The sequence below is a fragment of the Seriola dumerili genome, unplaced genomic scaffold (genome assembly GCF_002260705.1).
Source record: "Seriola dumerili isolate Sdu_G_001 unplaced genomic scaffold, Sdu_1.0 BDQW01000192.1, whole genome shotgun sequence".
NCBI lineage: Eukaryota > Metazoa > Chordata > Actinopteri > Carangiformes > Carangidae > Seriola > Seriola dumerili.
The window spans coordinates 369,488-395,245 of NW_019174447.1; the positions used below are offsets into that span (position 1 = coordinate 369,488).

Consider the following 25,758-nt stretch of genomic DNA (forward strand, 5'->3'; position numbering starts at 1 on the left):
TATTATTATTATTATTATTATTATTATTATTATTATTATTATTATTATTACTACTACTACTACTACTACTAAAAATAATAACGTTATTGTTATTATTAGGCTATTATTATTATATTAGTAGTATTAATATTTTTTTCTAAAATATCCGTCTTGATTTAAAGACAGTCATTTGTGCTGTGAACATTATTTCCCCCTTCACTTAAATCTTTGGCTTGTTAACGTCCAGCTGCAGATTTATGAGGCCGCGCGCTTCTCTTGATTTATGTTCGACTGTTTTCGGAAGAGTCCCCGCTCCAACCCGAACCCTGCTTTCGCTGCTCTCACGGTTTCTGCCTTTTCCCTTTAATTCAGCTAGAAATTTAAACCTGTTTTATCTTCAAGCGACTATTATACGTGTAAAGCCGTTAACGTTAAATGGACTTCGCGGAGTTTTATCGGTTAGATGAGGATTGGAGCAATAAGCACCAACGTTATGGATATGGGAACCAGCCACAGTGCTATTTCATTCATTGGATTCATTATTACTTTTGAAAGGTTTTTTTTAGCCTTCAGCTTTTGTTTTGTTTCGCCTTTCTGCTTTTTACAATATTTGCAGCGAAGCTCAGAGAGCAAAGGTAGTCACAATAAAAACAGTTTTTTAGTTATTAGTTTAATAAATTTCACACACACACAATAGCCCTGCTTACACACACACGCAGACATATATACACACACATATATATATATATATATATATATATNTTTTAGTTATTAGTTTAATAAATTTCACACACACACAATAGCCCTGCTTACACACACACGCACACATATATACACACACATATATATATATATATATATATATATATATATATATACATATATATTTGTGTGTGTGCGTGTGCGTGTGTGTGTGTGTGTGTGTGCATATATAAAGAGAGAGAGAGAGAGAAAGAGACAGAGAGGCTATACATGCTTGGGAAAAAAACTGTGAAGAGGACAATGGACAATATGGCTGCCAAAGCGCAGTAGTGAGTGGGAAGATGCGCCTTGTGTGAAGACTTGTCCGCGTGCCTCTTCCAGACGCGTGGGTCTGCACCGAACTTGTCTTTGACCACATGCACATATGTCCATTTTATGTGTGTATCGGCCTTGTTTGTTTACCCTAGTGTTTCAGCATCTGCATAGAGGGACCACAGAGCTGAGAACATTCAGCTCTTAAGATTTATAACAAGATTTCAAATGGATTTAAAGGGGTCAGTGTAATGATCCGTTAGATCAGCAGCAAACACAACACAGTACAATACAAGACTCTCTCTCTCCTAACTGATTTTGCACTGTTTTTAAATGTGCAGGACATTTTAGAGTAATAACAAAAATCTTTGTCAGTGATTCCGCTCCAGCGCAACAAAGACAACAAGTAAGAAGAAAAGTATTGTAGCCTATTACAATCTACACAAAAACAAATCAGCCGGCTCATTATAGGCCGCTAACATTTTCATTTGCCTCCTTTACTCTCTTGATGTCACAATGAGCGGATAATGCTGCAGATGCAGAAGGTTTCGGTGTAAACATTAATTTCAGCCTCAGATGCTCGTGGTGTCACAGTAGTGTCACAATAGGTCAGTGACTGTTTGACGGCACTGCAGTAACACATTAACCTCTGTGTTTTCATTCAGTAACAACCACATCTGATTCTAAATAACAAGCTAATGCAGCAGCTATAGGTAGATTTGTATTTAGTGAAGCGGGAGCAGGGACGGTTGTGAACACGGCGAGGCCTCACAGGAGTTAATATCTCCCTCCTGCAGCGTGGACAGCAGCAGCAGCAGCAGCAGCTATAATGGATGTCAGACAGGCAGTGATATCATTTCTCAACACCGTTTCAAATATTTGAACTATTTCAACCGGGTTTGATGTGGAACTATCTCGGCAGACAAAACACACTTAACAGTGGACACATGCCTGAGATAAGATAAGATAAACCGCCTTATGCTTCTGCAGCCGCGTCCTCTTCACTGTGACACTCAGGACTATTTTAATGCAGCAGTGTTATAGGTAGGAACTTGTGATTTCATATACCAAGTGTGCTCACTCTAAACTTCCCCTCAGCGCAGGGCCACGCTCAAACCTACCTTCAGTGTGTGTGTGTGTGTGTGTGTGTCAGCCTGGCCGCTGTTTTTGGAAATGTGTTCCCAGCGCTTCCATGTCACCCAAATCAGATATGAGGTCGAGATAGCAGCGAAATATATAAATATATATGAAAAAATCCTGTCACTCCCCCCGCTCTCTCTCCCACTCCCCCTCTCTCTCTCCGGCTCTTTCTCTGTCCACAGAAATGAGGCGGGATATTGTTTTTGACACGGCGGCGGACAGAAGAAATACACATTTTGAAAAGCGCTGCCTCTTCCTGCTCCTGCCATTATTATGTGACGGGAAGCCGCGGAGCCGCTCTAATTTGGTTACACTAAGGTTTACACTGGTAGAGATGGTCGAGTAGGGAGAGAGAGACACGGGGCGGTGTGGTGTGATGGGGTGGGGGGTGCAGAGAAAGAGCTCTGTAAACATTTGATCCTCTGTCACATCCATCCATCCAAACAATATGATGAGTTACATCCACATATTATTATTATTATGCATATTTATGTGTTATATTTTATATCATGTATTATTATTATGATTATTATTATTATTATTATTATTGTTATCAATGGATTGTTTATAAAGAATTGTGTTTTGCAAGTTGATGTTGTATTTATATAATAAATGTAACTGATGCTGAGTTCACTGTCCTTTGCACTTTGCATATATTACCAGCTGGCTTCACACAACAAATACAACAGCACACAAGCGTCATCTACTACAGTGAGTTATGAGGTTAGCCGATGAAATTACATTTACTCCAATCCACCCCCTCAGCCCATCCTACCTTCCACTGCCAATGGGAAAAGGCTAAAAATACCACAACCAATTCACTGTGTCTCATTGAGTCACTACACGTTTGGTTTTCCGTACAGCCCGAAGAATGTAAATAAGGAATGCAACTGAATTTGATATGCGACATGTGAATATAAACATGGAGGAGATTAAAAAAAATCCTCCGGTCTCTGCATCTTGTTTCCTCAACCAATTCAAAGAAGAAGAAGAAGAAGAAGAAGAAGAAGAAGAAGAAGAAGAAGGAGGTCTGATTCAGGGCGAAGGATTTGAGCAAAAGCAGAGACGCTGAGTGCTGACATGAATAATGGCGCCCAGCTCCATTCCTGCAAGCATCCAAAGAAAACACATTGAAAAAAATGCATGGAGAAAGAGGGAGAAAAAAACAACTTCTAAAAAATAAACCCAGAGTTCGTGCACACAGTGTCTGGTTTTATCCATAAAGTGAGCTGGATTCTCTGGTCTCCTCTAAATAAAATCATCTGCAGCAGAGGGCTCAGTAGGCTACTACAGTATCACTGCTGGTAGTGTTGGTGACATTAATATAGCTAAATTCCAAAGCTGTGCCTGCAGAGCTGCTGCCAATGCAGAGATTTGCAGTTAAAAGCAGGGCCTGCAGAAGTCATGGACTCACACCGGCACCATGCAGCTCCTCAGCCTGGCTACCGTGGTTGAGCTGCTCGGATTCACTCACACATCCTGCTCAGACAGATGAGGTTTCCCTGACCGGCAGCTCCTTTTTATGAGATTTCATGGCGGCCGAGGCGGACCCGGTGAGCCACATTTAAACAAATCTCCCGTTAATTGGTCGCAGCAGTAATTCAAGACCCGCAGCTACAGCCAGCTACTTGTCATACTGAGCAGAAAAAATAAAACGCCCCTTGTTATAATCAAGTATAAAAAGCGGGGGCGTGTGTGTGTGTGTGTGTGTGTGAGGGCATGAAGGAAAAGGACAAGCAGTTACAGAGAAGGAGGAGAGCCGGAACAGAAAGAGGAGGAGAACCGACAGAGCTGAGATCTCTTCCTCCTCTCCTTCTCCTTCCTAGTTCCGGTGCATCATCGGTCCATCGACCGTCATTTTTCCCCACCGTCTTCCCACAGCGGAGGAAAACATGATTTATCGCGGGCCCCGCCATAAACAACAGCACTACCTCACAAACACACAATGGCAGCCCCGGCCGCACGCTGACACCCTGCCTCACTATAAATCAAGAGAAGTAGCTAGCTAGGAAAAAGAGAGAGAGAGAGCGAGAGAGAGAGAGAGAGAGAGAGGGGAAGAGAGAGGGAGGGAGAGGGATAGACAGTAGCAGGCAGATAGAGAGAGATGTAGAGGCAGACAGGAGGTGATGGGAGAAAGATGGAGAAGAATATCCAAGTGCTTCTTAAACTATAAACAGCCATCGGCTAACATTGCATTGCTCCGGCTCTCTCTCCCTCCCTCTCTCTCCCTCTTTCTCTCTCTCTCTCTCTCTCTGGTTTGCAGGCTGCTCGGCTGCACGGCTTCCAACCTATAAACAATGGCTGATGATGATGGGTGGGGGGTCATGTGTAAACAACACTATACAGCAACATGCACGATGAGAAAACACGGCGAAAGATGGGTATTTTTGGGGCATATTTACCAACGATGTTAAAATGATTCAGTGAGAGGGATGCGGGCGAAGGCGGCGCAGCGGCGGCGAAGATGAGGAGGAAGATGTGTGCTTTCCCCCCATGCAGTCCCCTTCCTTTCCTTCCGCAATACTCACGGTGTCCACAACGACCCACAAGACGCACGCCCGTCCAAATTTGTTTTATTGCAGCCTCCTTCTCTCTTTTCTCTTCCCCTCTCTCTCTCTCTGTTGGCGTTTCTCGGTGTCTCCTCTTCTCCCCCCTCTCTCTCTCTCTCCCTCTCTCTTTTCTCTCTCTCTCCCCCTCTCTCCGCTGCTATAGGGGGGCTTGTATTTTTTTTTTTAAAGGACAGTTGAATTTTCCACGTCACACACACACTTGGAGGAGCACCATGCCTTACTATCACATCCCTGACGAATACATATCTATTCTTTAACCTCTGCATTAATTATTTAATGAATCACGTGACGCGATGGGGCAGGGGGTGTGGGGTAAGGGTGCGGTGGGGGGTATCTGTGCGCCTCTCACTTGGTGGGGGAATGAATCCGGGAGTGCTGTGTGATAGAGTTTAAAATATGAACATAAAAACAGTCAGAGAGAACTTGTGTTCACCTCTCAGCTGCTCGATGGGAGGGAATGTGCGCTGTGTGTTAATGTGCGCGCGGTAAACTGTGAGGTGTACAACAGACAGAGAGAGAGAGAGACAGAAAGAGAAAGAGAGAGAGAGATAAAAGATGATTGTCACCAACTATGTTCTTTTTAAAAATGACTGCACGCCGCGGACTCTTTCTTCCTTATTCCTCACTGTCATCTCTTCCTCTGCTCGCCGTTACTCGGCAGAACGAGGGGGGATTCCTGTCCTGACACTGTCCTGTCTTATATTTCAGCGGATCTGTTTTCAACAATGGGACATATTCGTGATGACTGTGCGTCACAGCACAGTTTATTTTTAAGCTAAACTAAATATTTAACAGCAGCACAGACTCGAGCCAAGTGTGTCATTGTCTGGTAAGTCCAATTAAAAGTCGAAATAAAACCGGCTTTTATGAAAATATGAATCAGGATCTAATATTTTATCAGCACTAAATTGTCCAAACGCGCAGCTTCTTTTATCCCATGAACAAGTTATTTTTTCTTGTGGCTGCAGCTCCAACAGTAATTCATTCAGAAGGAGCCATTTATTCAGGTAACGGACAGACAAGAGAGCTGTTAGAAAAAGAGATGGAGTCAAACATAAACACAAGATAGAAAGATATTAAAGAGGCACAAAGAAGAAGAAGAAGGGTGGGGGGGTGGGGGGGCAGATGAAGAAACAACGGAGAGACAAAACCACCCGTCGCGAGGCCGTGCAGGGCAGCAACAATAGACCGTCGGAATCCTTTTTAGAGCGCCGCGTCTCCCGGTTCCAGAGCCCGAGCCGCCTCCAGCAGGACAATGGAGCCGGAGACTCCCAAGAACTCAGTGCGGAGGCTCCGAGGCTGTGTCACGGCTGTAACCTATAGCTGCTGAGTTGCTACAACAAGAAACACTTCAAGGTCAAACAATGGGCCGCAGCGGCTCCAACACTGTTCCTCCTCCACAGGAACACAGAGGCTTTTTAAAACCGCTACAACACCAACCTGCCTCCAGGTACACACGCTGAAATAAGCCTCTTTTAAGTCAAGTCAAGTGCTGCGCTGTTCATCAGCAGTGTCCATTAAAACCAAAGCAATTTTCTTTTAAATTTTATGTAGCCAGTTTGAAACAATTGTGAGTCCAGATAAATAGTTTAATATCAAATGTAATTAGTCAGAAACCAATTCACCGCTTTGGAGTTGTTTCTAAAAATACAGTCTAATCTCCCCGATGACAGAGGGAAAAATAATTATCAAGAAGGAAACAAATGCTGCTTTAAACGTGTTATCAGTGAAACGGTCTGATGCTCATTTATTTATTACTTGTTTTTGATGCGCTAAAAACGCACAGATAGCTCCTTTAAACTTCATCCCGAGCACCGCGGCGCTTCCCTGAGATTTTCTTTTTTTTCTTTTTTTTACCCACAATAAGATTGAAATCAAACATTTGCGGTGGTGATGATGGCGTCTGTAATGACGGCCATAAATTATGGCAATCACAGTGTGAAACAACAGCTAAGATAAGTCGCAGCAGAGACCTGCATGGGCCGGCCTGACAACAACAATACGAATCAGCTCTATAAACTTGGCACAGTCGCATACAAAGCTATTACAGACACAACAATGGTCTTCAACAGCATAAACATCCCGGCTATGTTGGGCGGGGGTTGTAGAATCAAGCAGAAAGGAATAACTTGCAGCCACAGTGTGTAACCATCATAATAAAGCACTCAGTGAGAGAAAGGAACGAGATGTAGGACTGGATCACTTTATAGCAAATATTCACATGTTAATAATTTAATATCATGAAAAGAAAAGGAGACATATTTGATAAAAATATCTGTAACCTGATCATTGATGTGTGATTCTACGGGATATGTTTTACTAAATGCTTATTTCAACATTTATTATAGGCGCAGAATAATAGCTACTAAAAGCCAACAGGCTAATTGAAGTGATGTTGGAGTTCTTTGGATCTTGGGGGGTCTCTTGCTCCATGATGGATTAGGACAGGTAAATTCTTCCTCCTCGTTAATGATTAACAAGGCTTTGAATAAAAAAGAGAGAAACTGAAAATGTCTCTTTGTTAAGATGTAGAATGGCCATAAAATTAAAGTGTCCACGGCGTGATGAAGTGGCTACATATTACATCACCGGAGAAATTATTATTATTATTATTATTATTATTATTATTATGTTGTTGTTGCTGGTGTTATTATATTTAAGGCTAGAGACTGATGTGAGAAAAAAAGAGAGCCGGTCAGAGAGAGATTGATTTACCGAGCCCCGACATCTTCGCGCCTTTTTACTGCGGCTCGTAAATCTGTTTGGAGACGCGGCAGCACGCGCACTGCCGCTTTTTTGAAATATAGTATTCCTCCTGTGCGCGAGACGTGAGGTATTTCCCCGTCATGGAGCTGCAACTGCAGACATCCCCCGCTCTCTCCTGAATGCTAAAGGACCAATCAAAAATCAATAGCCAATAACATTTGCGTAATTAAAAAGGTTTTTTTTTTTTTTGTATTGCATCTGTGTTTTATGAATATGATGAAACGGAGCCAGGAGCCGTCCGTGTGCGCTGCTGCTTTAAATAGGAAAAGCAGAGCATTTTAATGGGCTGTTGTGACTGTTTTGTTGTCAGACGTGTCAGGACATTGATCCTGTCATGTCTGACTTCGGAGCGTGTTGAAACTGTCCCGCCATTGTTAACTTTATAAAGGCCGGTAGAGAGCCTGCTGAGTTACAGTAGCTACAGATCAATTACACTGTATGTGCTTTACATTTACACTTGTTGTGGAGTGTTTCACTGTGATTCAGACCTTAGATTTACAACCAACAGTATAACAATATGAACAGCCCTCTGGATGTGCTCTAACACATTGTGGCCAAATGCCTTTGTCTTCATACTGACGCTCTTGCACTTCACAATGAACTGACAAGTGCTCTTTAATGCAGGCCACAAAGCACCAGTGTGTTTGTTAAAATAAATATTTTGCAACAAAATCTGCATTTGCAACCACATTGAACATGGTGTATATTTTACATTGGCTATAAATATGGAACAAGATGAGCAAAGTTCTGTAATATAGCCTATAGAGTGAATCCTGCATTTCCCTTTTTGCGCCTCACCTATTGGCCTATGTTTTGTTTTGTTTTTTATTTACCATTTATGTAAATTATCATCAGGTAATAAAAAACGTGTAAATCAATTGTGCTGTCGTGATTGTGGTGTTTTTGGCTTTTTAATTTTTCTTGTTCCTCTACGCTCTAAATCTAAAATAGCCCATGACCTGAAGTAAATTCACTCACCTTATAGGCTGTAAATATGAAAGACTGAAATCAAACGTGAGAGGCTACATTTTCACAATCCGAGCTGTAATCTTTATGTCTCAGATTAGCTGTTATCATCCGGCAGCCAGCGCGTCTTCGTCATTAGGATATTGATAAGTGAAAGGTAACGAGGGGCAGTGGGGTTGTTTAATACTGTGGTATCAATGAGCTCGCGCAGGCCTAATGCCCCGCCATTACTATTAAGACAGGCCACGGAAGCCGATTTATCATTCACATCTAATGGATATGAGCGCTGCGGTAACAAACAACGGTGGGATCATCACGCTGCAGGACGGCTCGTCTCCATTCACTGTGAGCAGCATCAGAGTCCTAACGCTGCTCAACGGCAGCTTCACAATGCAATAAAGGAAGGGGGATTACAAATGGGCATATGTATGATTTATTAATCATGAGAATGTATTTATTATTATTTAATCATTGATAACACACCGTAATGCTTTAATATACGAAGTATTTGGGTTGCCAGGTTGTGATTCTACTGCAGATTTGATGTAAAACAAAAAGAGGGAAACAAATAAAGGCTATTAAAGGGCGCCTTTTTTTCAATAGCAGTTTAAACTGTTTTAGATAGTCAGGAGGAAGAAATGACTCAGAGTTCACTAACCACATTTACAGTTTGTGTTTTCAAAGTGTTTTTTGCATGAGGATGCTGATTTAATCACATCTAAACTAGTTATTAATAAATAGGCTAAATCGTTGAAAATAACTATTTGATAACATAAATTACCTACTGAATGTTGTTACAATACAAAGCATAGCCACCGTGTTGAACTACAAAAGCATGGCTTATGAAAAGAAACGTGTTGCCACTTGGTAACCACTATTCGTCTCTCTCGTTCTCTCTCTTTAATACTTAATACATGTCCACTTTTAAATGGCTCGCACGCTCCCTCTCTCTCTCTCTCTCTCACACACACACACACACACACACACACACACACACACACACACACACACACACACACACACACACACACACACACACACACAGTGCAGTAGGAAAAGCCTGGCAGCCATATATCTCCAGTGACGACCTCCTCCTGCAGCCCGCGCGCCTCCACCGTGACCTCCTCGGCTCCTCGCGCTCTCCAAAATAATAAATTTCTCGGGCAAAGCGGCTGCAACAAGTCCGAGGGAAGAAAAAACGCACGCGGGGTGATTTGTCTGGCAATTAGCAAACCACCGCGAGACTCCCAGGCCAAAGAGAGAGAGAGAGAGAGAGAGAGAGAGAGAGAGAGAGACAGAAGTTGGTGCAACCATTGTTTTTTTGTTGTGTGTGAGTATGTGTGATAGCCTATGGTGATCATTGGACCAGTGAACACACACACAGAGTGGAAACATATTGTGTGTGTGTGTGTGTGTGTGTGTGTGTGTGTGTGTGTGTGTGTGTGTGTGTGTGTGTGTGTGTGTGTGAAGCCTGCAGCTTACTGTGCAAAGCTGCTGCTGAAACATCAGCTCCATCAGCTGGTTCAAAGCCTTCAAACATCTCAGCCACAGCAAACTGTAAAGCAGAAGCAGCTGATCTGTGTAATCTACAGGTCAGAGAGAGAAAGAGAGAGAGAGAGAGAGGGAGAGATGGCTCACATCTGCCTGCTGGCCAGACTCCGGCTGCCTCATGCTTTTACTTCAGTTATCTAACTGCTAATCCCACTGAGATCACAATAACAAATCTCCTTTAAGATGTGAGAGAAGCATCAGGACGAGCTGTAAAGCTGCAGAAACAACAACACGTATCAACAAACAGGGAGAGAACAGACTTAAAATCACTAACCTAATGTCTGCTTTCACTAACTAAGAGCTCAGTGGGCTTTCATGCATCAGCGGAGCAGCAGGAGTTTTAATTTAACAAGAGTGTTTTTAATGAACCTGCATGAGTTCAGGGTCGAAATTAGATTAACTCCATTCAAGGTTTCAGGCTGAGAAACTTTACAAACTACTGCACTACATTTCTGTAAAAATCACTCAGGAGTAAAGCTATAGCACTGATACTTACAGGTTTGACCCATCATTTCCCTGGGTATATATATATATATATATATATATATATATATATTTATAGCATTATGTCACCTGAAAGCAACATTTCTGACTGAAACCTTTTGTGTATACAGTCTCTCAAATACACTGAATGCATTTTCTGCATCTCCTTCTTTCTTATTGCTGCACTACAAACCAGCCAATAGCAAAACATTACATACATGACATTTTACTGTACAGCTGGTCGTCATACACCTGCTGTAATGTACAAGCTACAATCAACATGTGGACCAGCTCATTGTCACTTAAATCTACTGCACAACTAACTGTCAAAAACTGCAGGGAAGCTTTAAATACCACACCTCAGCTTCGGTCAAAATAGCAAATGCGAGTGTGTTTGGTTTTTTGGAAAAAACAGAAAAACCCATCATGAGGATGTGTTTGGAGTAAAAATTGCTCTTTAGCCTGCAAGAATTAGTTCAATTCAATGCAAACACAAAGTATAAAATACAGTACAAGGATGAAATACATAACCACATCAAACTTTACTTAACTACAGTCAGAGTAGAGTGGCCTTTAAAACTTGCAGCCTCTCCAACATGTCCTTCAACTTGAAGGACCATACAGGTTTTTTCTGTCTCTACGCTCCCATAGGAGCCTGCGGACTGTTTCCTCAAACAGTGCCCCCGTGGTTTAGGTAAACACACGGTTAAGTGTACGTTCACCATTCGGTTCGGTTCATGCACAAAAACAGCTTGGTGTTTCCTTAAGGTTAGAGGACCTTTGTCGTCATGGTTACAATAATAAAAAACGTAATAGAGCTTGTGGGACAACTGGGATCATATCCTCTATCCTCTATCAACGTCCCATGTTTTGTGGCCCCATCGGCTCTGAACACAGATTTTGTGGCTCTTTTTACAAGATCATCTGACTGTCACAGAAGTAAGAAAGATGTCATCTAAAGACAAACACACCCCGTACAGAGCTGTGTCTGTATCCTTAAAAACAACACTGGCACATATAGTGTTTATGTGCAAAGTTTAAATGTGAAACAGTTTATCTACTCTACACTTGAATCTGTCACACCTGGTGCAGCACTTCCTCGTGTGACAGGTGACCTCTTCCTTTGGCCAACCACATGAAATGAGACGATCTGCCCCTCAGTGTGGCTCTCTGTTTGGATTCTGTTTTGTCATTTCCTGTTTATTTTGAAATTCAGCTTATTCATATATTTTACTTCCTGCCCTTATGTGTTTCCCACCTGTTCGATCGGCCGCCCTGCCCCGATGAGATTCACCTGTTCACTATCACCTTCTGCCTTCTGTGTATTTAGTCTGTGTGCTCCCCTCCCTCTCTGTCAGATCATCTGTGTCAGTTCCTGGTTATCTTTCCTTCACGTTGCTCATGTGGAGGATCCTGTTTTTGTTCCTGCCTTGTTCCTGTTCATGTTTCCTGAGTTTTTTCTCAGTGCTTCTGCTGCCTGTCAGTTTTGGATCGTGGAGGAACTTATAGATGGAGGATCTTCAAATCCGCTGCCAAAATGGCTCCAGTATAAAGCGGAAAGAGTCCCGTCAATGACTACACACCAGGACACTTCAAAAACTTGGATGAGGTAGGTTCCTGCCATCACAGATTGTGACTCACTTCCTCCCACTTCCTCCCAGGCTGTCTGTCCGGTGCTCCAATGGTCTGCCTCCATTGTGCCTGGTTCTCAGCTTTGCCTGTTGGCCTGTCCAGCCCCCATGTCACTGATCTACTCTGGACCCCAGTAGCCTGCTCTGCCTCCAGAGCAGAGAGGATCCAGCTTCGCCATCATCCTCCAACTCTTCCTCCAGAGGGGACATTTCCTGGATATGTTTCCCTCGTGTCCCTTTTGTTCCTCTCTGGATCCTTTATGGTCTCTTCAGTTTCCTGAGGTTTTTCCCAATGCTTCTGTCTGCCTGTAAGTTCTGGACATTCTTTATGATTATCAAAGTACCATCACTATCTGCCTGCTTCCTGTGTGCATTTAGGTCCAAACATCATTGAACTGTGAAACTAAAGTGTAGCGTCACTGGAAGAGCACAGAGCCAAGATGGAAAACTGAGTTATAATACATGTAGTATGTCATGTGTGATTCTAGGATGGTCAGGAGTCCCACTGAAGAGACCTTAAAGCGACCATCAGAGCATGTAATGCATATTGTCCAAATTTGAATGACTTATGGGGAATTGTTAAAGTAATTTAAATCCCCCTTAATACACATTTCCCACATGATTCTGGCTGACTGGATCTGAACAGAGCTTCACTGCTCAACAAGGAAAATGTAAACGAAGAGAGGTTGCATCAGTAATACTGATGTTTCATCAGATGATTAAAATAGAAAATAAAGGGGACTGCAACACGCTGTATGGGAACTATTTTATGTCAACAAGGGGCAAAGTGGAGAAAAATGGACAAATATATGCCACTGTTCCACTGATTAATTAATACCCCCCCCCAAGCTGTAGGTCAGATTACCAGGCTGGAAAACGACCAGCAACCACCAGCCCTACACCAGTATATAGTGGGGGCTGCATCTCTCATGACTACACAGTTTTATAGTAAAATTAACAGCATTTTATTCCACTGTATTTCATTCATATAGTACTATGTCATGTCCTGAATTTTACTAAACATGAACTCGAGTGTGGTGACATGGCGGGAGCAGGCTGGAGAGTTAAAAAGGCTGCACAGGGCAATCAGGAGGTGCAGGCTCTGTTTACATTAAGGTCCCAGTCTGTCCAAATACTGTCCAGCTTCAGCCTGACAGGCCTGTCTGACCCTCCCGTACCAAAACATACAGGCACATCCCACACCTTACGTTAGAGTGCCCGGTACTTAGAAGACAGAGAGGAGAATTAGTTACCAAGTTATTAGTTACCAAAAATGACAAAACTGTATGATAGAGTTATGGACTAATTGTAATTACAACAGTGAAAATATGTTTCCAAAGAGCTCATATATGTTTTTCCACATTGCAGTCTCATCGTCATAAGTCCATGTCAGTAACAGTCAGCAGTGGCCTGTGGCTGACCCCTGACCAGGTGGCTGGCTTGTCTGTCTGTCTATCTGAGTGTGAGAGCAGAGATATCGCAGCCATGCCCCTGGGTTACAGTGCCCTGGACTCGGGCTGTTATGACTCAGTGGCCCGGGGGCCTCCGGAGGTCTGGGAATGTCCGAGGGAGCGCAGGGTCCTCCAGCCTTGCGAGGTCAAGGGGGGACCAGGAGTGGTGGGGGTTGGAATGGTGTGGATGCGCGGGGGGGGTCAGCCTCTGACTTCAGAGCCAGTGGACCTCATCGGTCAGAAAAACCTGTCCCCTGGTTGAACCCTCTGTGGCCGCAGCTTGGCCATTCCGCTGCTCCTGCACGACCATCGATTTTTCCCTCCTCCATCTCCCGCTCTGCCTCTCCTTCGATACCCGCCGCTTCTATTCCTGCCATTTGTTTCTCTTTCTCCTCCACGCATCGCATCACGTCATGGCCAGCGTCCTCATGAGAGGCTGAGCCCCATCCACCAGAACCGCTGCCCTTTTATCTTTAATTCAGGCCAAATTGATTTCTGAAGGGGTCAAACAGGAGTGAGTGCGCTTCCTGGGGACGCTGCTGCTCGGCTCAGCAGATACCGGAGGCCTGAGCGCGCACGGCGACCTGCGATCGTTCGCAGTTCATTTGGAAAAGCCTTGCAGATCGTTTGTTTTCCAGCTAAATTGTTCGGGAGCATAACCGAGAGAGTATCCATTAACCAGCGCTCCCCCAGTTCTTCTAATTTTTCTTTTTCACCCCCACCCCTTCCACTGAGCGCGGTATTATTCATATTCTCACCGCAAGTCTCTGTAGCTTGTTTGCACCTGGCCGACAAAAAACACACAAGCGCAAACTTGCAACAGTATATCACTGAACGCTATAGGCCTAAACCACAGAAACACAGCTAAGACAAAATGCATGGGAACCAGGAATTATTCACTTGGCCATCCTGTCATTTATTAGCAGCTTTCTAAATTATCCTCGTGCATTAAGCTGGAAATCAAATTGCATCATATGAAATTAAATTAATAAAATACAGCTTCAAATGGTTCTGAAAAATCACCAAAATCTTCAAAACAACTCCCATAAACGTGTGCGTAAAGGACACACGCAAGACAACAGATGCTGCAGCAGCGGAGGCCTCCTGAGTGACAGACAGAAGTGACACCACTGCGGCAAAGGGGAGCGGAAACAGTTGCACAAACTCAGGGGAAAACAGCACAACAACAAAAAAAAGCCAGTGTCTGTATGCACTGCAAGAAAACACGCACACACTCTCACACAACACAAACACCCAGCTCCAAAAGTCCCCGCGCGAAAATCAAAGCTCCCACGGCCATAAATGCCCCCTTCGCCTGACCTCGCCAAATGCGCACGGGGGCAATAAAACCATAAAAACCGGCTCGCTGGCATTTGCCTCTCCTGCACAGAGCAGCGAGAGAGGCAACAACAGAGAAGGGGATAGAAAATGAAATTAGCAGGCCTCTTACCTTAGACGCCAGAACTCTGTGCGACCTCGGGGCCATCTTCCTCTTTTGCGCCGGGAGGACTCTGTGACTGGTTTGTTGGACTTTCTTTGGAGGGATTTTTTTTCTTTCCAATGAAAGAGAAAAAAGTTTTTTTTTCTTATGGTAGGATACTTGTGGGGTGTAAAAATAGCTTGGTGGTGCGTGGGAAGGGGAGGTGTATGTATGAGTGTTTATGTGTGTGTAAGGAGGGGGTGTGAGGGAGGGAGGAGGAGGGGGGGGGGTGTCTTCCAAGACGTCTTCTTTTTCTTCTCCTCTGTCTGTGTCTGTTCCTTGCCCTCTGTATCTCCTGGCAGAAGGGGTCTTGTGTGTGGCTGTCGGGTGACAATAGAGAAGAAGGAGAAGACGGAGAAGAAGTGTTAAAAGAAGAACACGTGATTAATGATTTTTCTTGTATAATTCTCGCATTTTTCTTGAGGTGCCGTCCCCTCTGCCCTGTCCTGAAAATAATGGCTGTGAACTTTTTCAGAGGGGTGGCGATGAGGAGTGTGTGTGTGTGTGTGTGTGTGTGTGTGTGTGTGTGTGTGTGTGTGTGTGTGTGTGTGTATTGGGGAGGGGGGTCATTCTTCTTACAAAAAAATCTGATCCCATTCAAAGGAGCAGCAGAAGGCCCCGGCTGATAAAGGTGACTAAAAGAAGTCAGGGTTCCTTGGTGGATTTTATTGTGCGCGGTGTCACCCCGCGCGCAAATTCATTTATTTCAACTCGGACCGTGAATACTCCAGGGCTTTAGGAGTTATTGTGGAGGCGCATATGTGAGCGCATGTGTGCAGATACTGGGGAGGGGATGTTTCTTTACAAGCGCCAATATAGGACATTTGGTGTGTAGCCACAATTACAGCATCCTGACACAAATATTGTCGTATGTGAGGAGAAGTTCACCGCCTGCGGGTTTGTGTGGCCTATGTGCGTGTGTGGACGAGCTCACATAAGAAACATTGGCTATATAGGCCAAATACACACACACACACACACACACACACCCACACACACACACATATATATATATATATATATATATATATAACTGGAGGTTAATGCACATTAGCAGTCATATTCGATACAAGGACAGTGAAAACAATAATAATAATCGTCATCATCATCATCATCATAATAAGAAGATAAAAAGCAAAACAGACGAATTTCGGAGTAAAATGTGTTGAAATGCAGGTTTAAAGCTTTTATTCCGTCACAGTGGGTATAAAGCTTTATGTATTTTGGCGCAGTGTGCGTGTGTGTGCGTGTTTGAGCACATCTAGGTATACAGTTTGATAGGAGGGCGGTTTTGCTGGAGAAGCCTTTCATAAATAGGAAGAAAACAGATAAATGGGCAGAGGGAGTCTCTGTGGCAAGAAGCCCAGGGAGAAATCAACCAACAAGTAATAGGGAATCTTCTCTGGGCCGAGAAATACGAACGGACCAATTTGGGGGGCACAGTTTTTTTGTTTAAAGTTCATCGAGAGGAATGCTATTTTCTCGTTCTCCCCCCTCTTGCTCTATATTTTTCGATACCTGCTCTAAGAGAAGAAAATGAAAATTAATACGGGAGCCGCGCCTTACAAAAGAAGCCATTCGTCTTGTTGATTATCTATTTGGTTGTCAGGGTTTGAGCTATGGCGCCGGCCTGCTCCCTTTTTGTAATATATAAAAAATAAAACACACATGCGCGCACAGCACCAGTGCAGAAAACAACGATAGGAAAAAAAAAACTGAGCAAAAATTACACTCATTAAAGCATTAAAAGACCACGAACCGAGAGGCTATTTAATTTTTTTTTTAACTTCAGAGCCAGAGGAGGAAGGAAGGGGGCTGTCCCACACTCTTTGTCGGGCCGGTGCATGCGAGTCTGAGCAGCCGTTAAATTAACGGGAGAACGGGAGTGAAACGGAGGGACGTTCTGTGATTTAAAACGAGATTACAGGACGTAATGTACCAGGATCACTCAGGGCTGGGACAGATTAATCATCGGAGGCCCCTGATTTCTCAAGTCAGGTCGCTTTGCGTGTTGTAGGCAAAACCAACACTGAGATGAAGTGGAATTATTTATTGTGTAGAGTGTGTACGTTCACTTTAAAGACATCCTGCACGAGAGGAGAGATGAGGAAGTAGTGATGCTCTCTGCAAAGCGAAATGGAAATGAGTCTGTTACAAAAATTAAATAAAATCTTTAGGTAAAACCTGGAAACTTGAAGACTGAACACTGAATAAATGATAATCCTGAGAGAAGAAATTAGAGCAAATGATGCTTTTTCAGCCATTTATTTAAATTTCAATGGACTATTTACAAATAATAAGAAGGTAGACACTGAGTAGGCATAAGCACAGAGAGGAGCAACTTACATATCGGGGAGGTAACACATGTTCAACAATATCATACATATCATATTATCATCATCATCATCATCATCATCATCATCATCGAGAAGGTTAGAACCTGATCTTTGGAATGTAAAAAATCATATCAGTTAGAAAACACTGGCAGAATAAAAACAATAGAGAGAAAGAAAAGTGTGCGCGCATTGAATGTGCGAGGAAAAGAAAGAAATGAATCAACACCATTCAGACATGCAATAAAAGGCTCCTTATTCTTTCTGAATGTCTCTGGCTACAGAACAATTACTTAGAATTAAATAACTTTTTGTTTCACATACAGGAAAATGAATAGCGCTTTTTTGTATTGCAGGTAATAATAATAATTATTATTATAATAACTCGTCACACAATTTAAAAAATATAAAAGCTTGAAAAGCTGTCACTTCATTCAACGAGTAAGAGAAAATAAGATTATAAAAAATAATAATAATATATAAGTACAGCTGAGGTAATAGGTAGTACCCTACATTGTATAGTGCTGCGTCTATAGTGTGTTCTGGAGCTATTTGTTTGAATACTAGTGTCCTTTGTTTGGGCAGCTTTATAAACTGTGTTTGGTGCGTGGTGGGGGAAAAAAAATCCTTAATTTCACGTCATTTCTCTGGATCACCCTGTTCAGTCTGTCAGTCTGTTTCCCTGTCGGCAACATGAACAATCAGCGGACCACATGAACGCGTCCTCCCGTCATTCACACCGATGCCAGCTTATATCATTTTACAATCAACACTGAATTCAAAAATAACTATAATGAAAATTGAAAAAGCTACGAGTTTGTCATTAAAGAGAAATGTCAACAGTTCTAATGCTCTCATTCTGCATCATAGCGGAGGTTATATTTGATGGTGGAATATTATCAGGTCGCACAGAGGGATGTGTGCGTTTGTGTGTGTGTGTGTGTGTGTGTGTGTGTAGGTTTGTCTGTTTGTGTATGAAAACTTCTCTTGACGAAATGAGAGTTCCATTTATTTATTACACGTGCGTGTGAGTGTTTGAGTGGGGTGGGAGGGTGATCGGTATAGTGGTTTGGGGGGGGTTGGTGAGGGGGTGGGAGGGGTGGGGGGTAGTGGGCAGAGCCGCGGTTCACCCCTTTGCTTTGTACCCGCAGAGTAAACATGACAAATGGGGCCCGAGTTTGGCATGATTAAAGATGAAAACGAGGATCCATCTTCACCAAAAAAAAAGTCTCGGATAGAGAAAAAAAGGAACCACACACACGCACGAGCACAATATATTCAGCCTACACCGTCCCGTGCTCTCTGATAGAGAGGAGAGAGAGATGCGGAGAGGGAGGGAGGGGGTGGGGGGTATAATAAGAAAGGAATCTAAAAAGCTGAGGAAGAGGCAGAGAGAGAATGAAGGGTTAAAAACAAATAAGCGACCGCATCATTTTTTCATTTCTGTCACTTTCCTTCTTCGCCTGTTTTGTTCCTTTCTTTTTTTTTATGAATGGGAAATCTCCCTCTTCACCCTCACACGTCATATTATAGTGTGTAACATCAGCACAGATCAGGGCCACATCCCTCCCTCCGAAGCGTTACTCCGGTCCAAAGTGCAGGTTCCGGTGGTTACAAGGCGTTCAATTTGGGAATCAAGTAGGAAAAACGGAGGACACATCTCAGACAAAGAGTAAGCGGTAGTGGGCTATAGTGGTCCGGTGGAGCGGTTCTGGGAACCGGTTAGGGACTGGGAGTTTGTGTTGCTGCTGTTTGTCCCGGAGCGGACCTTGGTGTTGGGCAGCTTGTGGTCCTTCTTCCATTTCATCCTCCGGTTCTGGAACCAGATCTTGATCTGCCGCTCCGACAGGCACAGCGTGTGCGCGATCTCGACCCTGCGCCTGCGTGTCAGGTACCGGTTGTAGTGGAACTCCTTCTCGAGCTCCAGAACCTGTTGGCGCGTGTAGGCCGTCCGCGACCGCTTCGGCTCACCCCCCGTGTAGTTTGAACTCACTGTGGGGGAAACAGCAGAATAAATGATCCACAACATGAAACATTGAAGAAAAAAATGGCTTACAATACACAATCACCTCCAAAATAAACAATGATAATAACAATAATAAAAACAATAATAATAAAAATGATGATAGTCAAGCAGCTAATAAACTGGCTGCTATATCTAGTATCATGGGCTCATTACAGAGGACCTAACACAGTATTGCGGTGATATTTTCCAAACTGAAAACAGCACATGAAGCCACAGGGGGGAAAAATATTATGAACACGCAGCCCGGCCACAGTGACTGCAGCTGATGTAGGAGAGCACAAAATGACTATATGACCCTCACAGGCCTGTTTTATCCTACAACAAACCTTTTTTTCCCACGTGTTTTTAAACCAGCTGTCACAGCTACTCCGCGCTTTGTTTCCCGAAACGCTGCATTTTCAGTGAACATATGCTGTCAGGTGTCATTTCAGGCCCGGCGGTGGTGCGTGAATCCTCCGCACGCAGCCAGCCTGACAACGGTGTCCAAATGTTGTGATTTGAGGGCAAATCGAGGCAACTGCTAAAAACTGCGCACACACGACTGGGACTGGCGTGAATTATTAACACATGAAACAGCGACGAGCAGCGACGAATAGAGCAGTTTCCTTTTCTGTTTTTTAAGGCACAAATGGACTGAGTGCGAGGATGGAGCCATTGTCTCGTCTTGTATAAACTGGTTGAGAATAAACGTGGTGGTGGGGGCGGGGGTGGCGAGGGGGTACGGCAGCTACACGACGGCATTCAACAATGATGATTCAACACAACAGGACAGTAGCAACTAAACATGCTGCAGCAGAATCTAAAGACATGACAGCTGCAACAATGTGCAGAGAGAAAAACGCATTAAAACGGTTTCTTACCGCGTGCACAGGCCGCGTTATGGTGACTTTGCAAAAGTGGCATTATGTCGTCGCGCGAATATTCGCTCCGATTATCCACAACACACAACAGGCAGCGAGTCCATTATAACATTACAGAGAAGCCATAATAGACTGGAGCTATTCGGTGTTACATTGGTGTTTTACGGCCGGCTCCATAAACATGAATATTTCAGCTGCCATAAAACTTTCCCTCCCTTGGAACAACGAGTGGGGAAGGAAGGCTCGACAGAGTAAAGTACACCGTTTATACAACCCGACCACTTAAAATCAAATTACCAAAGCATAAAATCTAACTTATGGGCTCGGTCTGAGTTGTCATAAGGCGAGGTATTAGAGCAGACGAGCCCGAGATCGGACTTCAAAAGGCACCTCAGCGCAGAGGTGTAATAAAAATTTATGGAGGGTGTAATTATATTGGCCCTGCAAACAGACGATCGTAAATCTTGACCCAAGGGCTACTCTTCTACTTCTAACAGAAAACAGGGAGGGGAAGCCATAGATTGTGACGGTGGACACCTAGCTGACTGCATGGGTTTCAACCGCAGGCAGCGAGAGAGAGAGAGAGAGAGGGAGGGAGAGAAAGAAAGTTTGCATGTAGCACTTACCGATGTTTACATGGACTTTCTTCATCCACGGGTAGACGACGGGATCCTTCCGAGTGCTCGCGGGGGAAGAAGTGCTTTGGCTGTGGGGCGTTTGGCCGCAAGACGGAGGCGGAGGCGGGCTGGGTGTCACCGACTCGCAGCGTTGACTGTGCTCCGGGACGGGGGTAGTCTGCAGCGCGGCCGGGGGAAGGACGTGACCCCGAGGGGACATGACCACCGAGGCGGGCTGCCCTGCGCGCTGGCACGTCGTGTAGGGCGGCTCGGCTCGCTGCTGGTGGTGGTTCTGGTGGTGTGGCTGGTGTTGTTGATGGTGATGGTAGAGGGAGTCCGGCTGAAAGGCAGCAGGCTCCTGCCTCTGAGAGCTGTAATAGTCCGGAGAGTGGCTGGGCAGATAGTCGCTCTGAGAGTATTCCTCGCACGGTGGGAACTTCGGGTCCACATAGTTGGAGTTGATCAAATAGGAGCTCATGGCCATTAATTTCAGTCTTTTTGTGGAATTGCACCTACTCGGAAAATATATAACTAAAATTTATATCTCATCCCTTTACTCTTCGGTTATTCCTGCTCCGTTGAACCCTCCTACTTTTCTGTCAAGTGAACAAAGTTAAGATGCCACGTGACGGCAGCCGGCCAATGGCGAGCCTCCAGGACAAACCCCGGATAAGGAAATGGGATTAAGCATACACAGAGCCACGCGCATTATCATATGGCCTCAGTTTGTGGGTATTCAGTCTTACAATAACCCCCCTCCACCCCTCCTCGCCTTTCTCCATATGCACCATTCTCCCTACATAGCCCATCTCTCCGCCACATGTCGGCACGCATGCCGCTCTAAGCAGGCAGAGAATCACAACAATAACAGAGCGCGTCCGAATAGGCTGCATTCCGCTCCAGCTGAGGCGGCGCTGGGCGTGCACGCGCACCAGAGCAGGCTCCAGTACAGATGTTGTCATCTGGCTGCAAACTTCAAATATAACATAAAGAAAGCAGAAAGAGAAAGAGAAGAAAGAAAGAAAACGCTGGAGGGTGTGGGTGGTTTCAAGTGGCCTGCACCACCTCCTGTGTATATACTGGGTGTGTAGGGACATGTTTCACAAAGTTTTTTTTCTCCCCTGTTCTTTTTAAATCGCTAATAACGGGGAGTGGGAGAGTGGCCTGACTCCTGCGCCACCCAGCAGCAGCAGCACCGTGTCAGAGATAAATCTGGCTTGTTTAGGATCGATAGAAAATTCATCAACTAATTCAGGTTACACAGTCTCCTAAATCACCAGCAGCCCTTTGCATTAAGAATCAGAGTCCTGCACCGTTTCCCTCTTTTTTTGAACCCCACGCTGCTCCAACAGGAGCCCGCTCTTCATTTACCTCCTCTCGCATGATAATTCAGACTCAGCCTTTTGCCTTGCATGAATAAATAGAATTTATTTCCCACCCATGTTCCCATATTAACATCACTAGCAGAGCAAACCTATTTGAGCCATTCAGACTTGTGCGGCTGCTTTTTGCCCTTGAGCTGTGCATTACTGAACACAGATACACGCTCTTTGTTTTTTTTCCTCCTGCAAGAGAATCCATCTCCCCAACCGTGACCCGCTCACACGAGCTGCCACAGACCTCCACCGCTTTGTTTTCCCTTTTGACATGTAACACACAGTCCCACTGTCTTCGCACTGGTCACTTTCTTCCTACTATCAGACACAGAACACCAAACACAACAAGACGCACAGAAACTCTAAGATTCATATTCATACTTCTCCCTACAACATTCTTCCTTAATATGTTATATAGTAAAATCCTCTTATAATGCTAATAATTGTGCTTGGTGCAATTTCTGCTGCGTTCAAAAGCATCAAGACACAAAAACAAACTGCAAAACACGCAACAGAGAAGAACAGAGAAGCGGCTGCTGAGCACTTTCTGTAGCACCATCACCACAGATTCACACAGGCAAGATGATGGAGATGATGGAGAAGTCCTTTGTTTCCAGAAAATTGACCGTTTCTAACACCCCCACCCCACCAATACCCCACCCTCTCCGCCCCACCACAAAGCTGACTGTATCATTTTTCAACAGGACGACTAGCAAAAAAAAAAAAAAAACTCCAGTTCAACCTGGAGCCTGGAGTTGGCTTTTAAAAGTATGAAAACATAAAGGCTACAAAGACAAGAAAGACATTAAAGAAGCATTCAAATCGAATCAGTATCATCTAATCAATAAAGTCCTAAAATAAATAAAATGTCTTCGTTTTCATGTCATTTTCTATGTTCATAAAAGAAATTAAAATTCATGGAAAAGACACATTTTCTTTATTCTTATTTTCAACCTTTAGCCTCCTGCTAACCTACAAACGAATTCAAATCAAATATAAAGCAACGAGTGAATAAAGGCGCTTAGAGCCGGTAATAACCGCTGCAGGCCTCTGCTGCCTGTGTCGATCCATCGCAGCCGTCGTGTATAAATCCACTATATACTCCCCTAGAAGCGAATTTGTGATTGCTTTAATGATTTTTACACAAATCCGGATCTACAGGGTAGATATAGAAGACAGTGGCTCTCTGGAGGCGCGCCTTCACACCGTCCACACACTCGTGTTGCTTTCATAAACTCGCTGTCGGAGCCACAGCGGAATATCTTCATCCATCTGTACTGTCTCTGATCCCTGACCCTCCGCAGCGCTGCTGGGGAGCTGGGAGATGAAGTTATAAAGCTCTAACGCTTCCTGTGAGTCAGGGGCGACGATTAAAACAGCTGATACAGAAATAACAAGGAAGATGGTCGCCATTTTTGTTTCACTTTTAAGCAGCAGAAAGTGATGGAAATGTAGAGGAGGCCTTTTTATCCAGGTTTAAAATACTGTACAGCGAAATAAATATTGACCTTTCAAAATAAAGGCCGGTAATACATGATATCAAACAATATTATTTACATTCTGTATAATGTCCAATAATGTTATAACAATTTGATTGTTTTAAGTTGGAATATGAGGCCTGCGCCGCGGTTATTCAAAAATAAAAATACTCATTCATACTTTCCATCAATCTATCACCCACACAGAAGTTGATCAGAGCTACAGCTGTAATTATCCGAAAAAGAAAAAAAAAACAAGGAAAAAAAAAACTGGCAGCTTCAGCATGTTAGAACAATTTAGTGAAAGAGGAGACAAATCTCTTGGCACAGGGAAACACTGTCCCATCAGAAACAGTTCTGAATAATGTTAGTGAAGAATGGATGGAGTAATGAATAAACGAATGGATGAATCCATGTCCCTTCACGATGGTAAATGCATTGCACGTTTTAACTGAATTAAAAAAGCCGCACATAAGGGCCTACACTCAATCATGATTCTTTCTTTTTCTTTCTTTCTTTCTTTCTCATCTATCTATTTATCGATCATCTCTAAATAGCCAAAATAAAATAAAATAAATCAAACAAAATAAAAAAATAAACAAAAATAACACAAAAAAACGAAACAAATAAAAACAAGGAGAGATCATTTCATCCTCTCTCACTGATTTTAATGCATTTAGCCTTACACTATGTTTATGTTTAGCCTATATGACAGATATAGTTTATGAGAATGGTGTGTGTGCACATGTATGTTTTCAGGCCTAAATGTTTTTCCTGTTATATTTTCCATGTAAATTCTATCTGCTCTGGCTGCTCCCACATTGATTTTGTGACACTGACTCTCCCTCCCTGCTTCAGGCAATATTGCTGTTCTCCGTTTCCTCCAAAAGTTGCCCATACATCACCTGAGCGGACCACAGAGGCAGAGTGTGGCGTCATCGTCACTAATCTGCTTCTACTCAGCCTCTTCTCTCTTTATATTCTGCTCTCTTTTTATTTAGTTCAAACACAACCCAGCATGCCGAGTCTCTATTCTATTCTATTCTATTCTATTCTGCGCAGGTGTGTGCATACTTCTCTCACCTTGACCTCGCGCTCTGCTGCGGGTCATCTCAGATATCTATCAAGGTGTGTTTGAGTCTGACTGCGGCACTTCCCCTCCCTCTGTCACGTTTGTCAGAAGCAACCAGTTCAGTTTATTGGGAGACTAGTGTTTCCAGTGTTTCCAGTTACAGCTTCAGACACGCAAAAAAACAAAAAAACAAAAAAACAAATTGGGTTCTAGTAAACAGATTAATTGGATCCCAATATAATGGAGCCTAATGTGGAAACAATGAATCAAAGACTCAAATGCCAGCTAATGCAGCTGTTTGCTATTTTGTTAAATAAAATGATAAATTTTAAAATGTGCTTCTGAAATATGCGTTTCCGCAGATAAACCTGAACCTGTTCGATAGCTGCGGCGCCCCACCTGAAAAACCAGCCCGTCCTGTTGTGAAACCCGCACATGATGAGCAGCTGCTCCAGAGCGAAAAATAAAAACAGGCCTTTCTCTTTGCTCTAACATCAGAGCGTCTCCCACTGACATACACCGGGACACAGTGAGTGGAAAAGGTCAGCGGATCTGGAATTAAACAAGTGACTTTTATTGCGGGTCAATTCCGTTTACAGCTCAAACACCAACAAGCTCAAACGGAGATGGAAGAGAGGGGGGTGTGGGGAGTGTTTAAATAAAAAGCAATAAAATGCGCAGGGAGCGGAAGAGAGCAGGGCTGAATAAATAACTTTAAGGTCTCCTTCACAATCTAAGAGCTTTTTAACACGTTGGTTCCATCAGCGGCACAAACTCAGCTGCTGTTGGTTAACACAAACTTGTGCTCTCTGCTTCTTCTTCCACTCAGAACTGGGATTACGTTTTTTGTCAAAAGTGGATTAATTCTAAGGAGCATTGAGGTAAGATTTCACTTTTGTAGCCCGGAGTAGTTTCATAATGAAGGAATAACGAGATTTAATAGAGAAGACTGAAAAGCTCTAATG

The 25,758-nt window shown here is 43.7% G+C and overlaps 1 protein-coding gene across 1 annotated transcript; it reads right to left on the minus strand.

The window, feature by feature from the left end:
* Positions 1 to 18,851: 18,851 nt before the first annotated feature.
* Positions 18,852 to 21,399, minus strand: LOC111227938 (homeobox protein Hox-B4a-like). The gene is made up of 2 exons (XM_022753685.1): positions 20,877 to 21,399; positions 18,852 to 19,356 (listed from the first exon to the last, which is right to left on the minus strand). The coding sequence occupies exons 1-2, from the start codon at positions 21,349 to 21,351 to the stop codon at positions 19,052 to 19,054; spliced, it is 780 nt and encodes a 259-aa protein (XP_022609406.1). The 5' UTR covers positions 21,352 to 21,399; the 3' UTR covers positions 18,852 to 19,051.
* Positions 21,400 to 25,758: the final 4,359 nt, after the last annotated feature.